At 39.4% G+C, this 16,485-nt stretch overlaps 1 protein-coding gene across 1 annotated transcript in view; it reads left to right on the forward strand.

Moving 5' to 3' along the window:
• LOC126355394 (dynein beta chain, ciliary) overlaps positions 1-16,485 on the forward strand; it is a 677,699-nt gene that overhangs the window by 520,083 nt on the left and 141,131 nt on the right. The window contains exons 61-64 of the mRNA XM_050005692.1: positions 2,667-2,836; positions 3,001-3,139; positions 8,592-8,756; positions 9,263-9,456. Of these exons, the coding sequence (XP_049861649.1) occupies positions 2,667-2,836; positions 3,001-3,139; positions 8,592-8,756; positions 9,263-9,456 (668 nt within the window). The remainder of the gene's footprint in view (positions 1-2,666; positions 2,837-3,000; positions 3,140-8,591; positions 8,757-9,262; positions 9,457-16,485) is intronic.

A 16,485-nucleotide genomic window follows, 5' to 3' on the forward strand; every position in this document is an offset into this window, starting at 1 on the left:
GGTCACAGAGTGTCTGGACATTTTGTTTTGATCCACCTATCGCTATGACATAGGACCAAAATTTCTTAGGATTTTCTGCCAAGTCAGTACATAGACAACAGTACATTAACAACAGTACATAGCTAGTTGTCAACAAATATTTATTGAAACTTCATGGCAGATTGAAACCATGTGCTGCACCAGGACTTGAACCCAGGAACTTTGCCTTATGCGGACAAGTGCTCTACCTAGTGAACTACCAAAGCCCATCTCCTAGCCCAACCTTACAGCTTTGCTTCTGTCAGTACCTCATCTTCTACCTTCTAGACTTAACAGAAGTTCTCCTCAGTAACTTGAGTGAGTAGCACTTCTGAAAAAGGATACTGGGAAGACATGGCTTAGCCACAAACATAGGCGATGAGGTTCTGGGAGAAGTAAAGCTGCAAGGATGGATCACGAGTCATGCTCAGGTTACTCAGTTGCTCGAACAATTGCCTATGTAAGGCGAACGTCCTGGGTTTGAGTCCCAGTCTGATACGAGGTTTTAATCTGTCAGAGAGTTTCATATCAGTGCAAACTCTGCTGCAGGGTGAAAATTCACTCAGGAAATATTGACCAAATCAAGTGGAATGAAACCAACTATTTCATAATGAAGGTTATACTTACTGGCCTCTGTTATGACAAATGGCATCATACTCACTACTAATAATGCATTTTGAAACCTTCTTTGGAATTAAATAACAGTGTTCCTCAATTAGAACTCTAGTAACATGCTGTGGATGTTCATTATTTGTACTGGTAATATGAATCTTCCATTCTTTGTACAGCCACTGCATTGTGCCCATGAATCGTGCCAATTGTTTCTGCTTTGTGCCTTTACTTTTATGTTAAAATTCATTGTCATATGATTGTACTCCACATGCTGTCATGTCATGGAGATGTAATCATAATGATGTAAAGAAAATATGATACAACCAGACAGTCACTAGACAGTGAAGGAAATGAGAGTAAAGTGTTCTGGGATGCATGTATGCATTATACTATCTACATCTAAATCTATATCTATACTCTGCAAACCAGTGTGAGATATGTGGCAGAGGGTATGTCCCACTGTGCCAGTTTTTTTTTTTTTTTTTTTTTTTTTCCTCAGAGGATATGTCCCACTGTGCCAGTGTTTTTTTTGTGTGTGTGTGTGTGTGTGTGTGTGTGTGTGTGTGTGTGTGTGTGTGTGTGGGTGTGGGTGTGTTCCATTTGTTTACAGAGCATGGAGAGAATGATTGATAATCTTGTCCTCATAATCCCTGTTTGAGCGATACATGAGGGGGCGGGAAATTGCAGCATATTCCTTCAGTATCTCTGTGACATTCTCCCATGGTGAGCATTCATGCTGCCCTTCTCTGTATATGTTCAATACCCCTGTTAGTCATATCTGCTATGGGTCCAACACACTTGAGCAGCATTCTAGAACCAGTCACACGAGTGATTTGTAAGCAATTTCTGTTGTCGACTGATTACACCTCCCCAGGTTCACCAATAAACCGAAGACTACCACCTGCTTTACTATGACTGAACCTATGTTGTCATCCCATTTCATATCCCTGTAAATTCTTCTTGTATGAATTGCCTGATTCCAGCAGTGACTCATTGATCTTATAGTCATAGGAAACTGTGTTTTATCATTTTGTGAAGTGCAAGATTTACATTTCTGAACTTGCAGAGCAAGTTGCCAATCTCTACACCATTTTGAAATCTTATCAAGATCTGACTGAATATTTATGCAGCTTCTATCAGATGGTACTTCATTATAGATAACTGCATCATCTGCAAAAAACCTGATCTTACTATTAATATTGTCTGCAAGGTCATTAATAGAGAACATGAACAGCAATGGTCCCAATACACTTCTCTGGGACACACCTGAAGTTACTTTTACATCTGACAATGAGTCCCCATGGAAGATAACATGCTGTGTCCTCCCCACCAAAACGTACTCAATCCAGTCACAAATTTCACTTGATACCCCATATGACGGTAAGTTTTTGACAGTAAGTTTAGGTGTGGTACTGAGTCAAAAGCATTTTGGAAATGGAGAAGTACTGCATTTGCCCTGACCGTCGTGATCCAAAGCTTTTAGTGTGTCATGTGAGAAAAGTGAGCATTGGGTTTTATATTATCAATTTTTCAAAATCCATACTGGTTGTCATTGAGGTCATCCTGTTCAAGATATCTCATTATGTTTGATCTCAGAATATTTTCTAATATTGTACAACAAACCAAAATGTCAAGGATATGGGATGGTAGTTTTGTGGATCACTTCCACTATCCTTGTAAATAAATGTGACCTGTGCCCTTTTCCAAATTATTATTATTATTAATTTTTTTTTCTAATATTTATTGCATTCATCTCTTTAGTAGTACAAGGATTACATTGGGGCAATTCTCCTGTGTTTTCCTTCATAAATGAACATTTGAAAATGGAGTTAAACATTTCAGCTTTTGTTTTGCATTCTGTCAGTGTTACTGTTATACAATCTGTACTTACCTTGCAGAAAATTAGGTCATATGTGCTTGAGTGGAATTTTATGCTCACTCAGACAGTGCTGTAAAACTGTTAACTGTGGCAGGTTTCAGATGTTAGTCAGTTGTTTTTAGAAGATTTCAGCCTTATTTTTGTGTATCTGTTGTAGAGTCTTGAAGAGCAGCTCGCGCAACTGACAGCAGACTTTGAGAAGGCAACAGCTGAGAAGTTACGATGTCAGCAAGAGGCAGATGCCACAACACGCACTATTGAGTTGGCCAATCGACTTGTTGGAGGCTTAGCATCAGAAAATGTGCGGTGGGCAGAAGCTGTTGCCAAGTATGTTCTTTATCCGTGTGCTAGAATTTTCCTGTTTCTTGTACATACAGTCTACATACATCTGTTCTGAGAATTTTTTACTGAGTATTGTTGTACATCATCAGTTGCTGTTGTGATAACTACACATCATTTTCTATGTAATGGTTCATTTTCACTGTTCACAGTTATATGAAGCAAGGGACCACTCTTCCTGGCGATGTATTACTGGTAACAGCTTTTATATCCTATGTCGGTTGCTTCACTAAACAGTTCAGACTTGATCTGCTTAACAAGATGTGGTTGACATTCCTGCGCACACTTGAGGTACATTTTAGTGTTATTGTTTGTAATAAAATGTATGCTATTGTAAGTTTTTTGTTTGATTTTCGTCCACGGCTACAATACTTGATCATTTTAATTTTATTTTGAAAGCTGTGCCTCTGCACCATCTTACATGTGCTTTGCTGTTACTGAGGTTTGAGATAGTAAAATCATAATTGAGTCATGTGAATGATGGTGTGAAATGCTAGTACATTGTAGTGTTGTGTCTGTGTTGTTAATGATGACTGTGGAAATGAAAGGAATAGATTCAATATAAAACTTCATCACAGAACACAGTATTCTTCTCTTGAACAGCATGAAGATGACCATCTTATGAATTGATCACCATGAAGAATGCTACTTGCTCTCACTTCATGAGGCACTATATAGCAGTTTGAGATTAAACTTAGGATATTGGTACACAGTCTGATGACTCACAAACTGTACACCATCACATTTCCACCTCATCGCCAGTTTTCTGTTGATAATGATTACATAAAATGATGCTTCAAAAAATGCATTAAAACTGCGATTCCAAGCAAGATACATACAAATGAATAGAATTTATCGCATACATTTCCTGTTGTGTTACAAATAAATGGTACAGTACCCAAAGAAATAAAACTATAGTACATGTACAGAATTAATTGTGGAAAAAGTTGTCATTCACCATAATAAAAGTAAATGTTATGGAATTGTATCAGACGTACTTTGGAGAAGCCATTAAGAAATTTTATCCAAGACAGCTTTTATCTGACTACAAATCTCAAATGTATTGTCAACTGCATGAGTATCATGTGAGTCACTGACTGACTGAATCCCATATGTCTTCTTGGAGAAGAATACTTCTGCTTTCTAACAATTTATGCATGAAATTTGAAGTGTGAGTACATCTCCTGAAATGTGTGGGCTTTTCAACTTGCGTGATACTGTCAAGAATACTAAGAATTTTGTGCAGCTGGGACTGATCATGACACTTATGGCACCAGAAAATAACCTGATATAATCACACCACAAATTTTTCCAGTACAATAATGAGATCTAGTAGACAGTAGACTGCAACAACTGAAGTATGCTTAGCCATCACAGTTGTCCAGTTACAACCAAGAACTACCAGAAAAGAATATTAGTTCCTCATAAAGTATTTGTTTTGATAAACTATTTGTAGCTGAAGGCAACACTCATTTCTAAACAGGCATGTTTACTGAAAGAAATCTGAGCATGCAAGTCACATGGCAGCAGTAACCTCGACATTGTTGGACAGACAACAGCACATCTGTAACACCAGCTGAAATTGTGCAAAATGACACTGCTGGATAAACAAATTGTTTGTCACTTACACAATATAATGACTATTTGTCACAGTTCAAACTTTGTCATTCGCAAGACATTGTGATTTCTTGTGCAATATATATCACTAGCAGAAAATGGTACACAGTGTTTAGGGCTCCTTAATTTCCTTGTTGTACACCTGACATACCCTGAACCCATGGACATTTTACTATGCTATATATAAAATTGTTTATCTGTTATTCTCTGTTTTGATTGTATTATTAGTTTTGCCTGCCCCCGGTAGCTGAGTGGTCAGCGCGACTGAATGTGAATCCTAAGGGCCTGGATTTGATTCCCGGCTGGGTCGTAAATTTTCTCCACTCAGGGACTGGGTGTTCTGTTGTCCAACTCATCCTCATTCCATCCTCCTCAACACGCAAGTCACCAAAGTGACGTCAAATCGAAAGACTTGCACCCGGCAAATGGTCTACCCAACAGGAGGCCCTAGTCATATGACATAACATCACCACAGCTGAAGCCCAGGCTATCCGTGATCTGAAAGCTGACCGATCCATCATCATTCTTCCGGCTGACAAGGGTTCCACGACCGTGGTACTTGATCATCGGGAGTATGTGGCTGAGGGACTGCATCAGCTTTCAGACAACTCTACATACAAAGTTTGCCAAGGTAATCCCATTCCTGATGTCCAGGCGGAGCTTCAAGGAATCCCCCTACAAAACCTTTCACCTGACTCCATCAAACTCCTGACCCCACCGACACCTCGCACTCCTACCTTCTACCTACTTCCTAAAATTCACAAACCCAAACATCCTGGCCGCCCCATTGTAGCTGGTTACCAAGCCCCCACAGAACGTATCTCTGCCTACGTAGATCAACACCTTCAACACATTACATGCAGTCTCCCATCCTTCATCAAAGACACCAACCACTTTCTCGAACGCCTGGAATCCTTACCCAGTCTGTTACCCCCGGAAACCATCCTTGTAACCATTGATGCCACTTCCCTATACACAAATATCCCGCACGTCCAAGGCCTCGCTGTAATGGAGCACTTCCTTTCATGCCGATCACCTGCCACCCTACCTAAAACCTCTTTCCTCGTCACCTTAGCCAGCTTCATCATGACCCACAACTTCTTCACTTTTGAAGGCCAGACATACCAACAATTAAAGGGAACAGCCATGGGTACCAGGATGGCCCCCTCGTATGCCAACCTATTTATGGGTCGCTTAGAGGAAGCCTTCTTGGTTACCCAAGCCTGCCAACCCAAAGTTTGATACAGATTTATTGACGACATCTTCATGATCTGGAGTCACAGTGAAGAACAACTCTTGAATTTCCTCTCCAACCTCAACTCCTTTGGTTCCATCAGATTCACCTGGTCTTACTCCAAATCCCATGCCACTTTCCTTGACGTTGACCTCCATCTGTCCAATAGCCAGCTTCACACATCCGTCCACATCAAACCCACCAACAAGCAACAGTACCTCCATTATGACAGCTGCCACCCATTCCATATCAAACGGTCTCTTCCCTACAGCCTAGGCCTTCGTGGCAAACGAATCTGCTCCAGTCCTGAATCGCTGAACCATTACACCAACAATCTGAAAACAGCTTTCGCATCCCACAACTACCCTCCCGACCTGGTACAGAAGCAAATAACCAGAGCCACTTCCTCATCCCCTCAAACCCAGAACCTCTCACAGAAGAACCCTTAAAGTGCCCCACTTGTGACAGAATACTTCCCGGGACTGGATCAGACTCTGAATGTGGCTCTCCAGCAGGGATACGACTTCCTAAAATCCTGCCCCGAAATGAGATCCATCCTTCATGAAATCCTCCCCACTCCACCAAGAGTGTCTTTCCGCCGTCCACCTGACCTTCGTAATCTCTTGGTTCATCCCTATGAAATCCCCAAACCACCTTCCCTACCCTCTGGCTCCTACCCTTGTAACTGCCCCCGGTGTAAAACCTGTCCTATGCACCCTCCCACCACCACCTACTCCAGTCCCGTAACCCGGAAGGTGTATACGATCAAAGGAAGAGCCACGTGTGAAAGCACCCACGTGATTTACCAACTGACTTGCCTACACTGTGACGCTTTCTATGTGGGAATGACCAGCAACAAACTGTCCATTCGCATGAATGGGCACAGTCAGACAGTGTTTGTTGGTAATGAGGATCACCCTGTGGCTAAACATGCCTTGGTGCACGGCCAGCACATCTTGCCACAGTGTTACACCGTCCAGGTTATCTGGATACTTCCTACCAACACCAACCTATCCGAACTCCAGAGATGGGAACTCGCCCTTCAGTATATCCTCTTTTCTCGATATCCGCCAGGCCTCAACCTCCGCTAATTTCAAGTTGCCGCCACTCATACCTCACCTGTCTTTCAACAACTTCTTTGCCTCTGTACTTCCGCCTCAACTGACATCTCTGCCCGAACTCTTTGCCTTTACAAATGTCTGCTTGTGTGTGTGTGTGTGCGGATGGATATGTTTGTGTGTGCGAGTGTACACCTGTCCTTTTTTCCCCCTAAGGTAAGTCTTTCTGCTCCCGGGATTGGAATGACTCCTCACCCTCTCCCTTAAAACCCACATCCTTTCGTCTTCCCCTCTCCTTCCCTCTTTCCTGAAGAAGCAACCGCCGGTTGCGAAAGCTAGAAATTCTGTGTGTGTGTTTGTGTGTTTTATTTATTGTGCCTATCTACCGGTGCTTTTCCGCTTGGTAAGTCTTGGAATCTTTGTTTTTAATTTATTTATTATAAGTTCTCATATCATTTATGTACTTCATTTACATTGTAATGTGAACAAATAGAAGTTGTTGAATTATCACATCTCTCTTCTACTTTAGAATCGCTTTAGCTTTGCCCCATGCAGTATATCAGGTAGGAGATGACACTATAGCCTGATTTTCAGTTCCTTTGCAGACTCCCAACAAAAATGTAGATTACTTTAATCATATATTATTCCATATCCATTCTGTCATCAAAATGGAGATAAAGTGAGACAACAATGGAACATCTCCTATTTTGAGTTTTCATTTGACATTATTAAATAGTGATGACACTTCCTGTTACCCTGTGTCCAAATCATTATAACCACATGTTTGGTTATGTTAGTGTGACACACAGAACAATTTTATCAAATGCTTTTGGTTGTTCTCCCCATTTTCACTAATTTAAAAATGATTCGAAAGAACCATGTTTTGAACTTCTCCCATTAACCAACTATTGGAGTAGTTAAGATATCTGGTCTGGATCTGTTTCTCCTTGGTGACCAGGCATGTGAAACCATAGATTTGGTTCTGAACATGTAAAACAACTGCAGTGTTATCCCAAAAAAATAAAAAACCAAAATTAATGTAAAAACATATTAATTATTCATTAATAAGCCTCTAGTCCAAAGTCTAGATATGATGCCAAAGTGAGGCACCAGTGTTGGACGAGAGTTTGAGGAGACGACAGAAAGCTCTTGGTCTCCAATAAACTTTTTTGTCATCTGTCAGGTGAGCTGCCGACATTTCAGATGATGGTCCAATCTTTTACTAAGATCTGTGGCACTATGTTCCATACTGAGTACCACTTCATGGCCAAAGCAATGAGTCTGACACAGGTAATCCTGAAGTGATGTCATGCAAGGTTGACAAGTGATCTTGCAAGTCAATATCACTGTGTCATTTATACACAGTGCCAGAGCCATGAAGCTGATACATATATTTGGTACACAGTGCACTGAAACAGGTTTATTCAGTGTGTCTTTCTATGTTCGTACTGTGGCCTCTTCCATTTTCCTTGCCATAGAGGAGGTGCTGATGTTTTGTCTTTGACCTGATTCCCTTGTGCTCGTAGAGAAATGATAGAAATTCTGTACATCATGTAGTTTATAAAGGTCTCATGTGGTCAAGCCTAACTCACTTCCCATGAATGTAACAAACTATGCTTGTCTAGCTGTATTCGAACTCTTCTTCTGATGACTTTGATATCAGTTGGAGATAAAACTATAACTTTTCTTCTTTCCCTCATTAGTTTGTGCACTCTCAGTATCAAATCTATTAATGTCATTTGTTGTTAGGCCATTATTTCAGAAATCATTGAATGTCACTGTAATGATCAACTGCGTCTACTACAATGAAGGATGAAGAGCAATTTTGTTTCAGCCCCCTATACCAATAACAGAAGGGTTGGACCCATTAACATTGCTGACTGATGATGCATTGGTGGCTGTCTGGAACAATGAAGGTTTGCCCAGTGACCGAATGTCCACTGAGAATGCAACAATTCTTACAAATTCTGACAGGTGGCCACTTATGATTGACCCACAGGTGAGATTCTTTTTATTAAAGGGGTTAACTGAATTTTTGTCAGTATTCATCATGAAGGAAGTGTCTTTCTGCTAGCTTCAATATAAGGTAGTAGTTTTCTTTTTGTTATACTTTCTAATTTCGTGTGTTCTACATTATTGCAAGCCTGGATGATAATTTGAAATGAATGACAACTTTGTTTGTTAGTTACATTTGTTGTCTGGGATTAAATTTGTATTAATATAAACCTTACTTGCCATCTTTCCCAGGATACTATTCACATTTCTGTCACACTTTGTTTATTATCTAAAGTGAGATATCACTCTTCATCTGTAAGCTCACCATGATGATGTTTAAAGTAATCTGTACAGCAAATATAAAAAAGATAAGCACAAAAGTTTATCTTTTTTATTCTCATTATATATGTAATAAATATTTTTTTTCTGGGAACTTACACTATGTAAGATGCACACAAAGTGTATTTCCAGATACTGCACTGTACATTGTGACTTCCGTTTCACAAACAGTTGCAAGGTGTGAAATGGATAAAGCAGAAGTATGGTGAGCAGTTGACCGTTCTACGCCTGGGCCAGCGTGGCTATCTTGATGTAGTGGAGAAAGCTCTGACAACTGGAGCCACACTGCTCTTTGAGAACATTGATGAAGATGTCGATCCTGTGCTGGATCCTCTTCTTGGCCGCAATTTGATAAAGAAAGGCAGGTAAGACATCGGTTGGCCTCACTATAAGAAACAGTTGTTGGTTGATATATGACAGTTGACCTCTGAGTGGCAATGTGTGTGTGAGAGAGAGACAGGGGCTGGTCGCAGGTTTGACTCCTGCCTCGGGCATGAATGTGTGTGATGTCCTTAGATTAGTTAGGTTTAAGCAGTTCTAGGTCTAGGGGACTGATGACCTCAGATGTTAAGTCCCATAGTGCTTCGAGCCATTTGATTTGAGAGAGAGGGAATTTCAAGTACACAGATAAATTATAAATGCAACACAGTCAGAGTTCTTGTTCTGAATCTAGAAGCAATATCAACATTTAAGGAATGAAGACATGTTGGGAATATTGATGACAATAATTTCTTGGGAAAAAAATAGATTATGCTCAAATTTTTTCTCCAGAAATTGGCTGTCTAAAAAAAAAAAAAAATCTATTCACCAAGCAACTACAATAGAACACAAATATAAAGGTATTCATTCTGGAAGAAGCATGAAGGGGAAGGAAGAGGCGTGAAGGAACACGACTTTGGTTGAAGTTGCCAGTAGATGTCTACCTACTTAGCTGAGCGGTTACATGCACCCAGGGTCGATTCCCAGTCAGGTTGGAGATTTTCTCTGCTCATGGACTGGGTGTTGTGTTGTCCTCATCATTATTTCATCCTCATCACCGGCATGCGAGTTGCCCAATATGGCGTTGATTGTAATAAGACTCGAACTCGGCATCTGAACTTCTTCGGAAGGAGGTTCCCAGCCAGCAATGCCATATGATCATTTCTGCTGGTAGATACATTCAAGACCAGGATGACACTGAGTTTTTTTGGAGGGATCAACAGTACCAGGATTGGATATAATGGCCTGGGAAATCTGCTTTTGAACTATGCTGGTGGAGTAATTATGCCTGGTGAATGATGTGGTGAGAATGATGGTGTATTGCTGTGAATAGTCTGCATATGGACATATACATTTACCTTGAATCCCAAGCCTGTGTGGGAGGAATCATTTGACATGGAAAGGATGGCAACTGTCAAAATGTAAGTACTGTTGCTTGTTAGTAGGATTAATGTGAATAGAGGTGTGTAGCTGATCTTTGGTGAGGATTAGATCAACAAAAAGGAGAGTGGCATGAGATTCAGAATAGGACCATGTCAAACTTAATTGCGAGAATGTATTTAGGGATTCAAAGAATTTTAACAGACCAACCTCACCAACAATCAATATGATAAAGATGTCGTCAACATACCTAAACCAAACCAGGAGCCAAAGGCATATGGATCCAAGGAAATCCCACTTCCAGTGACTCACGAAAAGGTTGGCATAAGAAGGAGGCATCTTGGTCCCCATGTCTGTGCCCCTGATCTGTTTGTGTGTCTGCCCCATGAAGGCAAAATAGTTGTTGGTAAGTATAAAGTTGATTAAGATGAGAAGGAAGGATGCCATAGAATTGGATCAGTTGGGTGCTGACTGAGGAAATATTCAGCAGCATACAGATCATTTACGTGGTGGATGTTGGCGCACAGGGAGGTGGTACCAGTGGTGACAAGCAAAGATGTGTGGTGGGAGTGGGAAGCGTGCACAGTTCAGATAATCTAGGAAATGGTTGGTGTATTTAATATAGGAGGAAAGTCTTTGTGTTGTGGGTTGCAGATGTTGATCGACTAAGGCAGAAGGCAGATATATGCATGATGGGTGCTTTGAAGCCAGCAATTATAGGGCGCCAGGGAAAGGGGGTTGTGGCTCTTACAGAGAAGGTAAAAGAAGGAGGGGGGGGGGGGGGGGGGTACATGGTTTGGGTGAAATAAGAAGCTCTGTGGATTGAGATGTTAATCCTTGTGAGGGGGCTCAGGTTTTAAGGAGGGACTGCAGGTCAGTTTGTATCACGGGGCTGGGATCTTAATGGCAGATGTACATAGAGGTGTCAGGCAGCTTGGCATAGACCTTTGCATATATATTCCCATTGATCAAGTACCACAGCAGTAGATGCCTTTTCCACTGGGAGTCATCAGTTTTTAAGCAACGAAGAGCCTGGATTTCTGCAGAGGTACAGTTGTGGTCATGTTGTAGGGACGTGAGGAAGGGTTGTGAAGCAATGCTGGATGTGAGGAATTCTAGGAAAGCTCATAAGGGATAATTTTGATGTAGTGGTGGTGGATCGAGTAGGGCTTGTGGTTGGAAGTGTTAAAGGTAGGGTCCAGTGTCAGGTTTGCTGTTAGAAAGTTTTTGGGATTGGGTTGCATAGTGATATTTACAGTTGACATTGTGTCTGAAAGAAAGTAGGTTCTTCACCAAAGCAGCATGATTAAATACAGGCTTAGGGCTGGAAATGAGACCCTTAGATAATATAGATAATTCAGGAGGAGAGAGTGCCTTAGATCACAGCTTTAGAATAGTGTACCGTTGTGACTGGTCCTTGTAATCATGGATTATTGTTCGTCTTGGAGGCAGTGGTGAAGGCTGGGAGATGTTAAGAAGGTTGTCCAAGTTCAGTTTGTAAGAGAGGAGTGGTGATTGATGGTAAGGCAGTTTATGGAGCTGCAGAGAGGCAGGAAGGAAAACACCACTGTTGAGGTGGTTTAGGAGAAAAAGGTAAAGTCTGGCATGTTGTTGCAATTTTGAAATTGGCTTAACTCATTATACCATCCAAGGATACATGAGGGGCAGATAACTGCAGGATTTTGTGGGAGGAGAGTGGAAATTGGCAGATGAGACTTATATGTCACAGATGAGCCAGATAAATGCAGGAGCTGTTGTACTTGAAACTGTAGAAGAGGCTGGTGTAAAGTAGTTTTCCATCCAGAAATGGGGGCTTTCTGTGTTAGGTCTTTGGGAATAATTCCCAGGCACAATCAGGCTTCGAGAAACTGAATGTGAGCTCTCAGTTTTGATAGTGGAAAAGCATGTTTTCAAAAGAAATGGATGTAATTAGTGATGGGACTCATCATGGCAAGAGAGGAGGGTTTGGAGTGTTAGAGATGGTGGTAGCGGCTAAAAAGAAGAAGCAGATGGTGGAAAAAGATAGAAACGAAGAAAAGCAAGGAAAAAGATCACAAAATCAGAAAAATTCATAGAAAAATTGTGAGAACAGACAAGAGTTAACAAGGAATCATCAATGGATGAGAATTTCGTGCCAGCAAAGTGACCCATATGATACAAAAAAAATTATAATTGGAAAAAAAATGCGATTGAGAAAGTCATGAAAACAGACAAAATTTTTAAAAACAGGGCAAACAGAAACAGAAAGTCATCAGAGAAAATGTAATCTATTATGTTTCATAAATAAAGTAATGCAGGAGACAGCAGTAAAAATCGATGAGACTTTGCGAGAAACAAATGCGCAACAATTTGAAAGAATTGTGTGTAAGTTAGGAAATGGAGGGTGGGAGAGAAAATTGCTGTCAAATTTGCAATTTCAGTGAAAAACAAACATGAGAAGGCCCTGCAGTTTAACGAACCATAATCAGAGTATTATATGCAAATTTGTAAATAACAATATACCAACCTGTGTTGACGAAAATCAGTACTAGAAGAGTCGTAGAGATAAGATTTTGGTTAATATAGGTGGTACAGATAAAGAAATGAGGGGAATAGCATGTAAGGTAGAAAAAAGATGACAGTGTGACAAGATACATGGCAACAAAGACTGACAAGGGAATTACATAAGAAGGAATGATGGCCACACAGCCTAATATATCAATGTAAATAATTAATTTTTGAAAATGAAATATAATTGGATAGCTAAAAAATCTTCTCACCAAGTTGCGGCTGGAGAACACACATACAAAGATATTTAAATTTGTAAGCTTTTGGAGCTCCCCTTCAACCCTTCTGCCAGAAGAAGGAGCCACTGGATCCAAAAGCTTGCGAATTTAAGTACATTTACATGTGTGTTCCCCTCCCATTGTTTGGTGAGTAGATTTTTTAGCTATCCTATTCTGTAATATTTTCAAAAACTGTTTTCATTGAAATATTAAAATGTTTATTCAGGAATGTTGAAATGAACATCTTCATTCTTGTTTCACACTCTGTTGTGTTGTGCACAGACAGCTCCAATAACGTAATACAAATGACTGCATGGCAGCTTGTGCGAGTGTCCGTTGAATGGACAGTGCACATCTCCAAGAATATAGAAGCAACAAAGGAATGATGTAAAATATAAAAAGGACCAAATTCGTTTAACTACTCTCTGGACAATGAGAATTACTGTCAGGAAAAAAGTGAATGATATCAGAAACAGTAAATATAAGTGAAAGGAAAGCAAGTGATACCAAATTCAGTGTATTTCAAGCATAACATTGTAAATAAATTCCTAGTTTCCAGTGAGTTACATGTAAATAATGAAGTGGACTTTCAAACTTGAGATGCAGAATAATTGTAAACACAGTAAATAGCAATATCCCAACCACTTGCCATATCATCACCACCTCCATACACCGCATGCAGTCTCATGTCCACATTGACCTGGATTATCCATACAATAAGAAAATGTATTTTGGTTACAGCTAAGTTCTATAAATCTAATCACACTATGAGAATACAAAAATTAAAGTTGTACATTTGACAATATTTAGTAAAGGGAGTGGATGATGTCAGTTACAATATTTTTTCAAACTACAGAATTTCAAAATAAAGCACATAACTTAAAACATGAAGACATTGTACAATATCATGAGTAATGAAGTAGTAAAATCTATAGATACAGATGCAAGGTCCTTTAGTTCTGCAGTTCTGATAACTATTCAGTTATACCTTTTTAAAAGTGGTATGACTTTTGAGAATTTTTTGAGATATTATGTGTCTTCCTTCAATAAGAAACAAATAGTTACACAATTGAATGCAGTACTTGTTTCCACGATAGTTACCCATTATTGAAAATTGTCAGAAGCTTCAGATGCAAACAATTCTGGATTTGTATTCATTTCTAATTGATGTAGCTCAGACAGGTAAAACCAGGACACACTTAGTAGCTTTCACATTGTAATTGCAGCTTGCAGTGCATATTAAATTATGAAAGAAATATTTAATATCAATTGAATTGTATGAATATACTCGACAAAAGACCTTGGAAATTTTTTTTCATTAAAAGCAAACCATTTAGAACAGTATTCATTGAGTCACAATTGGGTTGCTGCATGATACTTTCTTATATAGTTGTTCCACAAATATGGTTTGAGATCACAGTACAGTTGACATTCTCAAGCAGGTCATGTTTGTACAAATTCTATCTCTATGACTTTTTATGGTTATATTTGTTACTGAGCAAAATGATACAGTGGTCAAAACACTGAACTCACATTCGAGAGCAGCAGACCACACCTGTTCTTATGGAAAGGATGCATGAACCGTTCTTTAATGTGGTTGAAAGCTCTGAAGTGGTACTAGCAAATTAACACATACCACAATGGTCATGGACATAACTGTAGCTCAGAAAAGAAATAAAAAATAGAAAACACCAGAGCATTACAGGTCAGTGATAAAACAATTTCCATAAGTGACAAATGTATACCAAGATGTTAATCTTATGATTTTAACCACTGTATATTTCATAATATTCCTGTTGAGTCTCTATTATACAGTCATCTTAACATAATATTTCAGCAGCCATCTGACAGCCCTAGTTAAGTGAGAACACTGTTAAATCTCACCAGCACTGATTCCTATCGTGAACGTTGGCCCTTTTATACGACACAGGGGATCAACAGTGCTTGTACAAGAAATAGTCGCTGCTGCCCTCCTTGACAACTCCTTCTATTCTGTAGAAGAATTTCTATTACTGTAATGGGTAGGAATTACTAACTCGCATCTGTATGTCTTTTGTCTTTTTTTAATACAAACATTGCAAGAAAAAAATTAGTGCACTCTTTTAGAGGCTCCCAATTCACTCAGGATTTATTGTTGAAGCAATAAATATTGAGTACATGAAATGATTACATATGCAGATCAATAGCACAAGCAGTTCTGAGGTATCACTTATTGACCTATGCTGAAATACCCATATTAGTACGTGGTGTAGCATCCGCTTTGACAAAATACAGTATACACAGTTCCCCACAGTAAATGGAAAGACACCATTAATAAATATAGACTTTGATTAGAAATCAGTAGCTAAGGTAGACTATTCAAAATTTCTAGGTGTATGCATTGATGAGGGGTTGAACTGGAAAAAAACACACTGAGGATCTGCTGAAACGTTTGAGTTCAGTTACTTATGCTATTAGGGCCATTGCAAATTTTGGCGATACACACATTAAATTAGCTGACCAAACCTATTTTCATTCTCTGCTTTTGTATGGCATCATATTCTGGGGTAACTCATCATTGAGTAAAAGAGTGTTCATTGCACATAAGTGTGTAATCAGAATAATTGTTGGAGCTCATCCAAGATCATCCTGCTGACACTTATTTAAAGAGCTAGGGATCTTCACTGTAGCCTCACAATCTATATATTCAGTTATGAAATTTGTTATTAACAACCCGAAGGAATTCAAAAGTAATAGCACTGTACATGGCTACAACACTAGGAGAAAGGATGATCTTCACTACTCAAGGTTAAATAAAACTTTGGCTCAGAAGGGGTCAAATTATGCTGCCACAAAAGTCTTTGGTCACTTACCTAAAACCATCAAAAGTCTGACAGATAGCCATAAAGCATTTCAAAGGAAATTAAAAGAATTTCTTAATGGCAACTGGCAACTCCTTCTACTCATTAGATGAATTTTTGGATATAGTAAGTGGGTAATTTCCCCAATGCACAAAGAAAAAAAAGAAAAAAAATTTAAAAAATAAATAAAAAATAAGTGTCATGTAATATTTTGTGTTATGTAATATCTTGTATAGACACCTTTTGTTAACCTGACACATTCCACATCATTACGAAGTGTTGTATTAATGATCTGTGGAACACGTACTAATCTAATTGAATCTAATCTAATCTACTTGGGCACCAATGCAAGCACTGCATGTTGAGTTACATGGTCAGTGTATGGGTGAGCATTGTGAGCATTATCCAATTAGAACAAACACATCATTTT

Source organism: Schistocerca gregaria, chromosome 3, assembly GCF_023897955.1.
Source record: "Schistocerca gregaria isolate iqSchGreg1 chromosome 3, iqSchGreg1.2, whole genome shotgun sequence".
Lineage (NCBI taxonomy): Eukaryota > Metazoa > Arthropoda > Insecta > Orthoptera > Acrididae > Schistocerca > Schistocerca gregaria.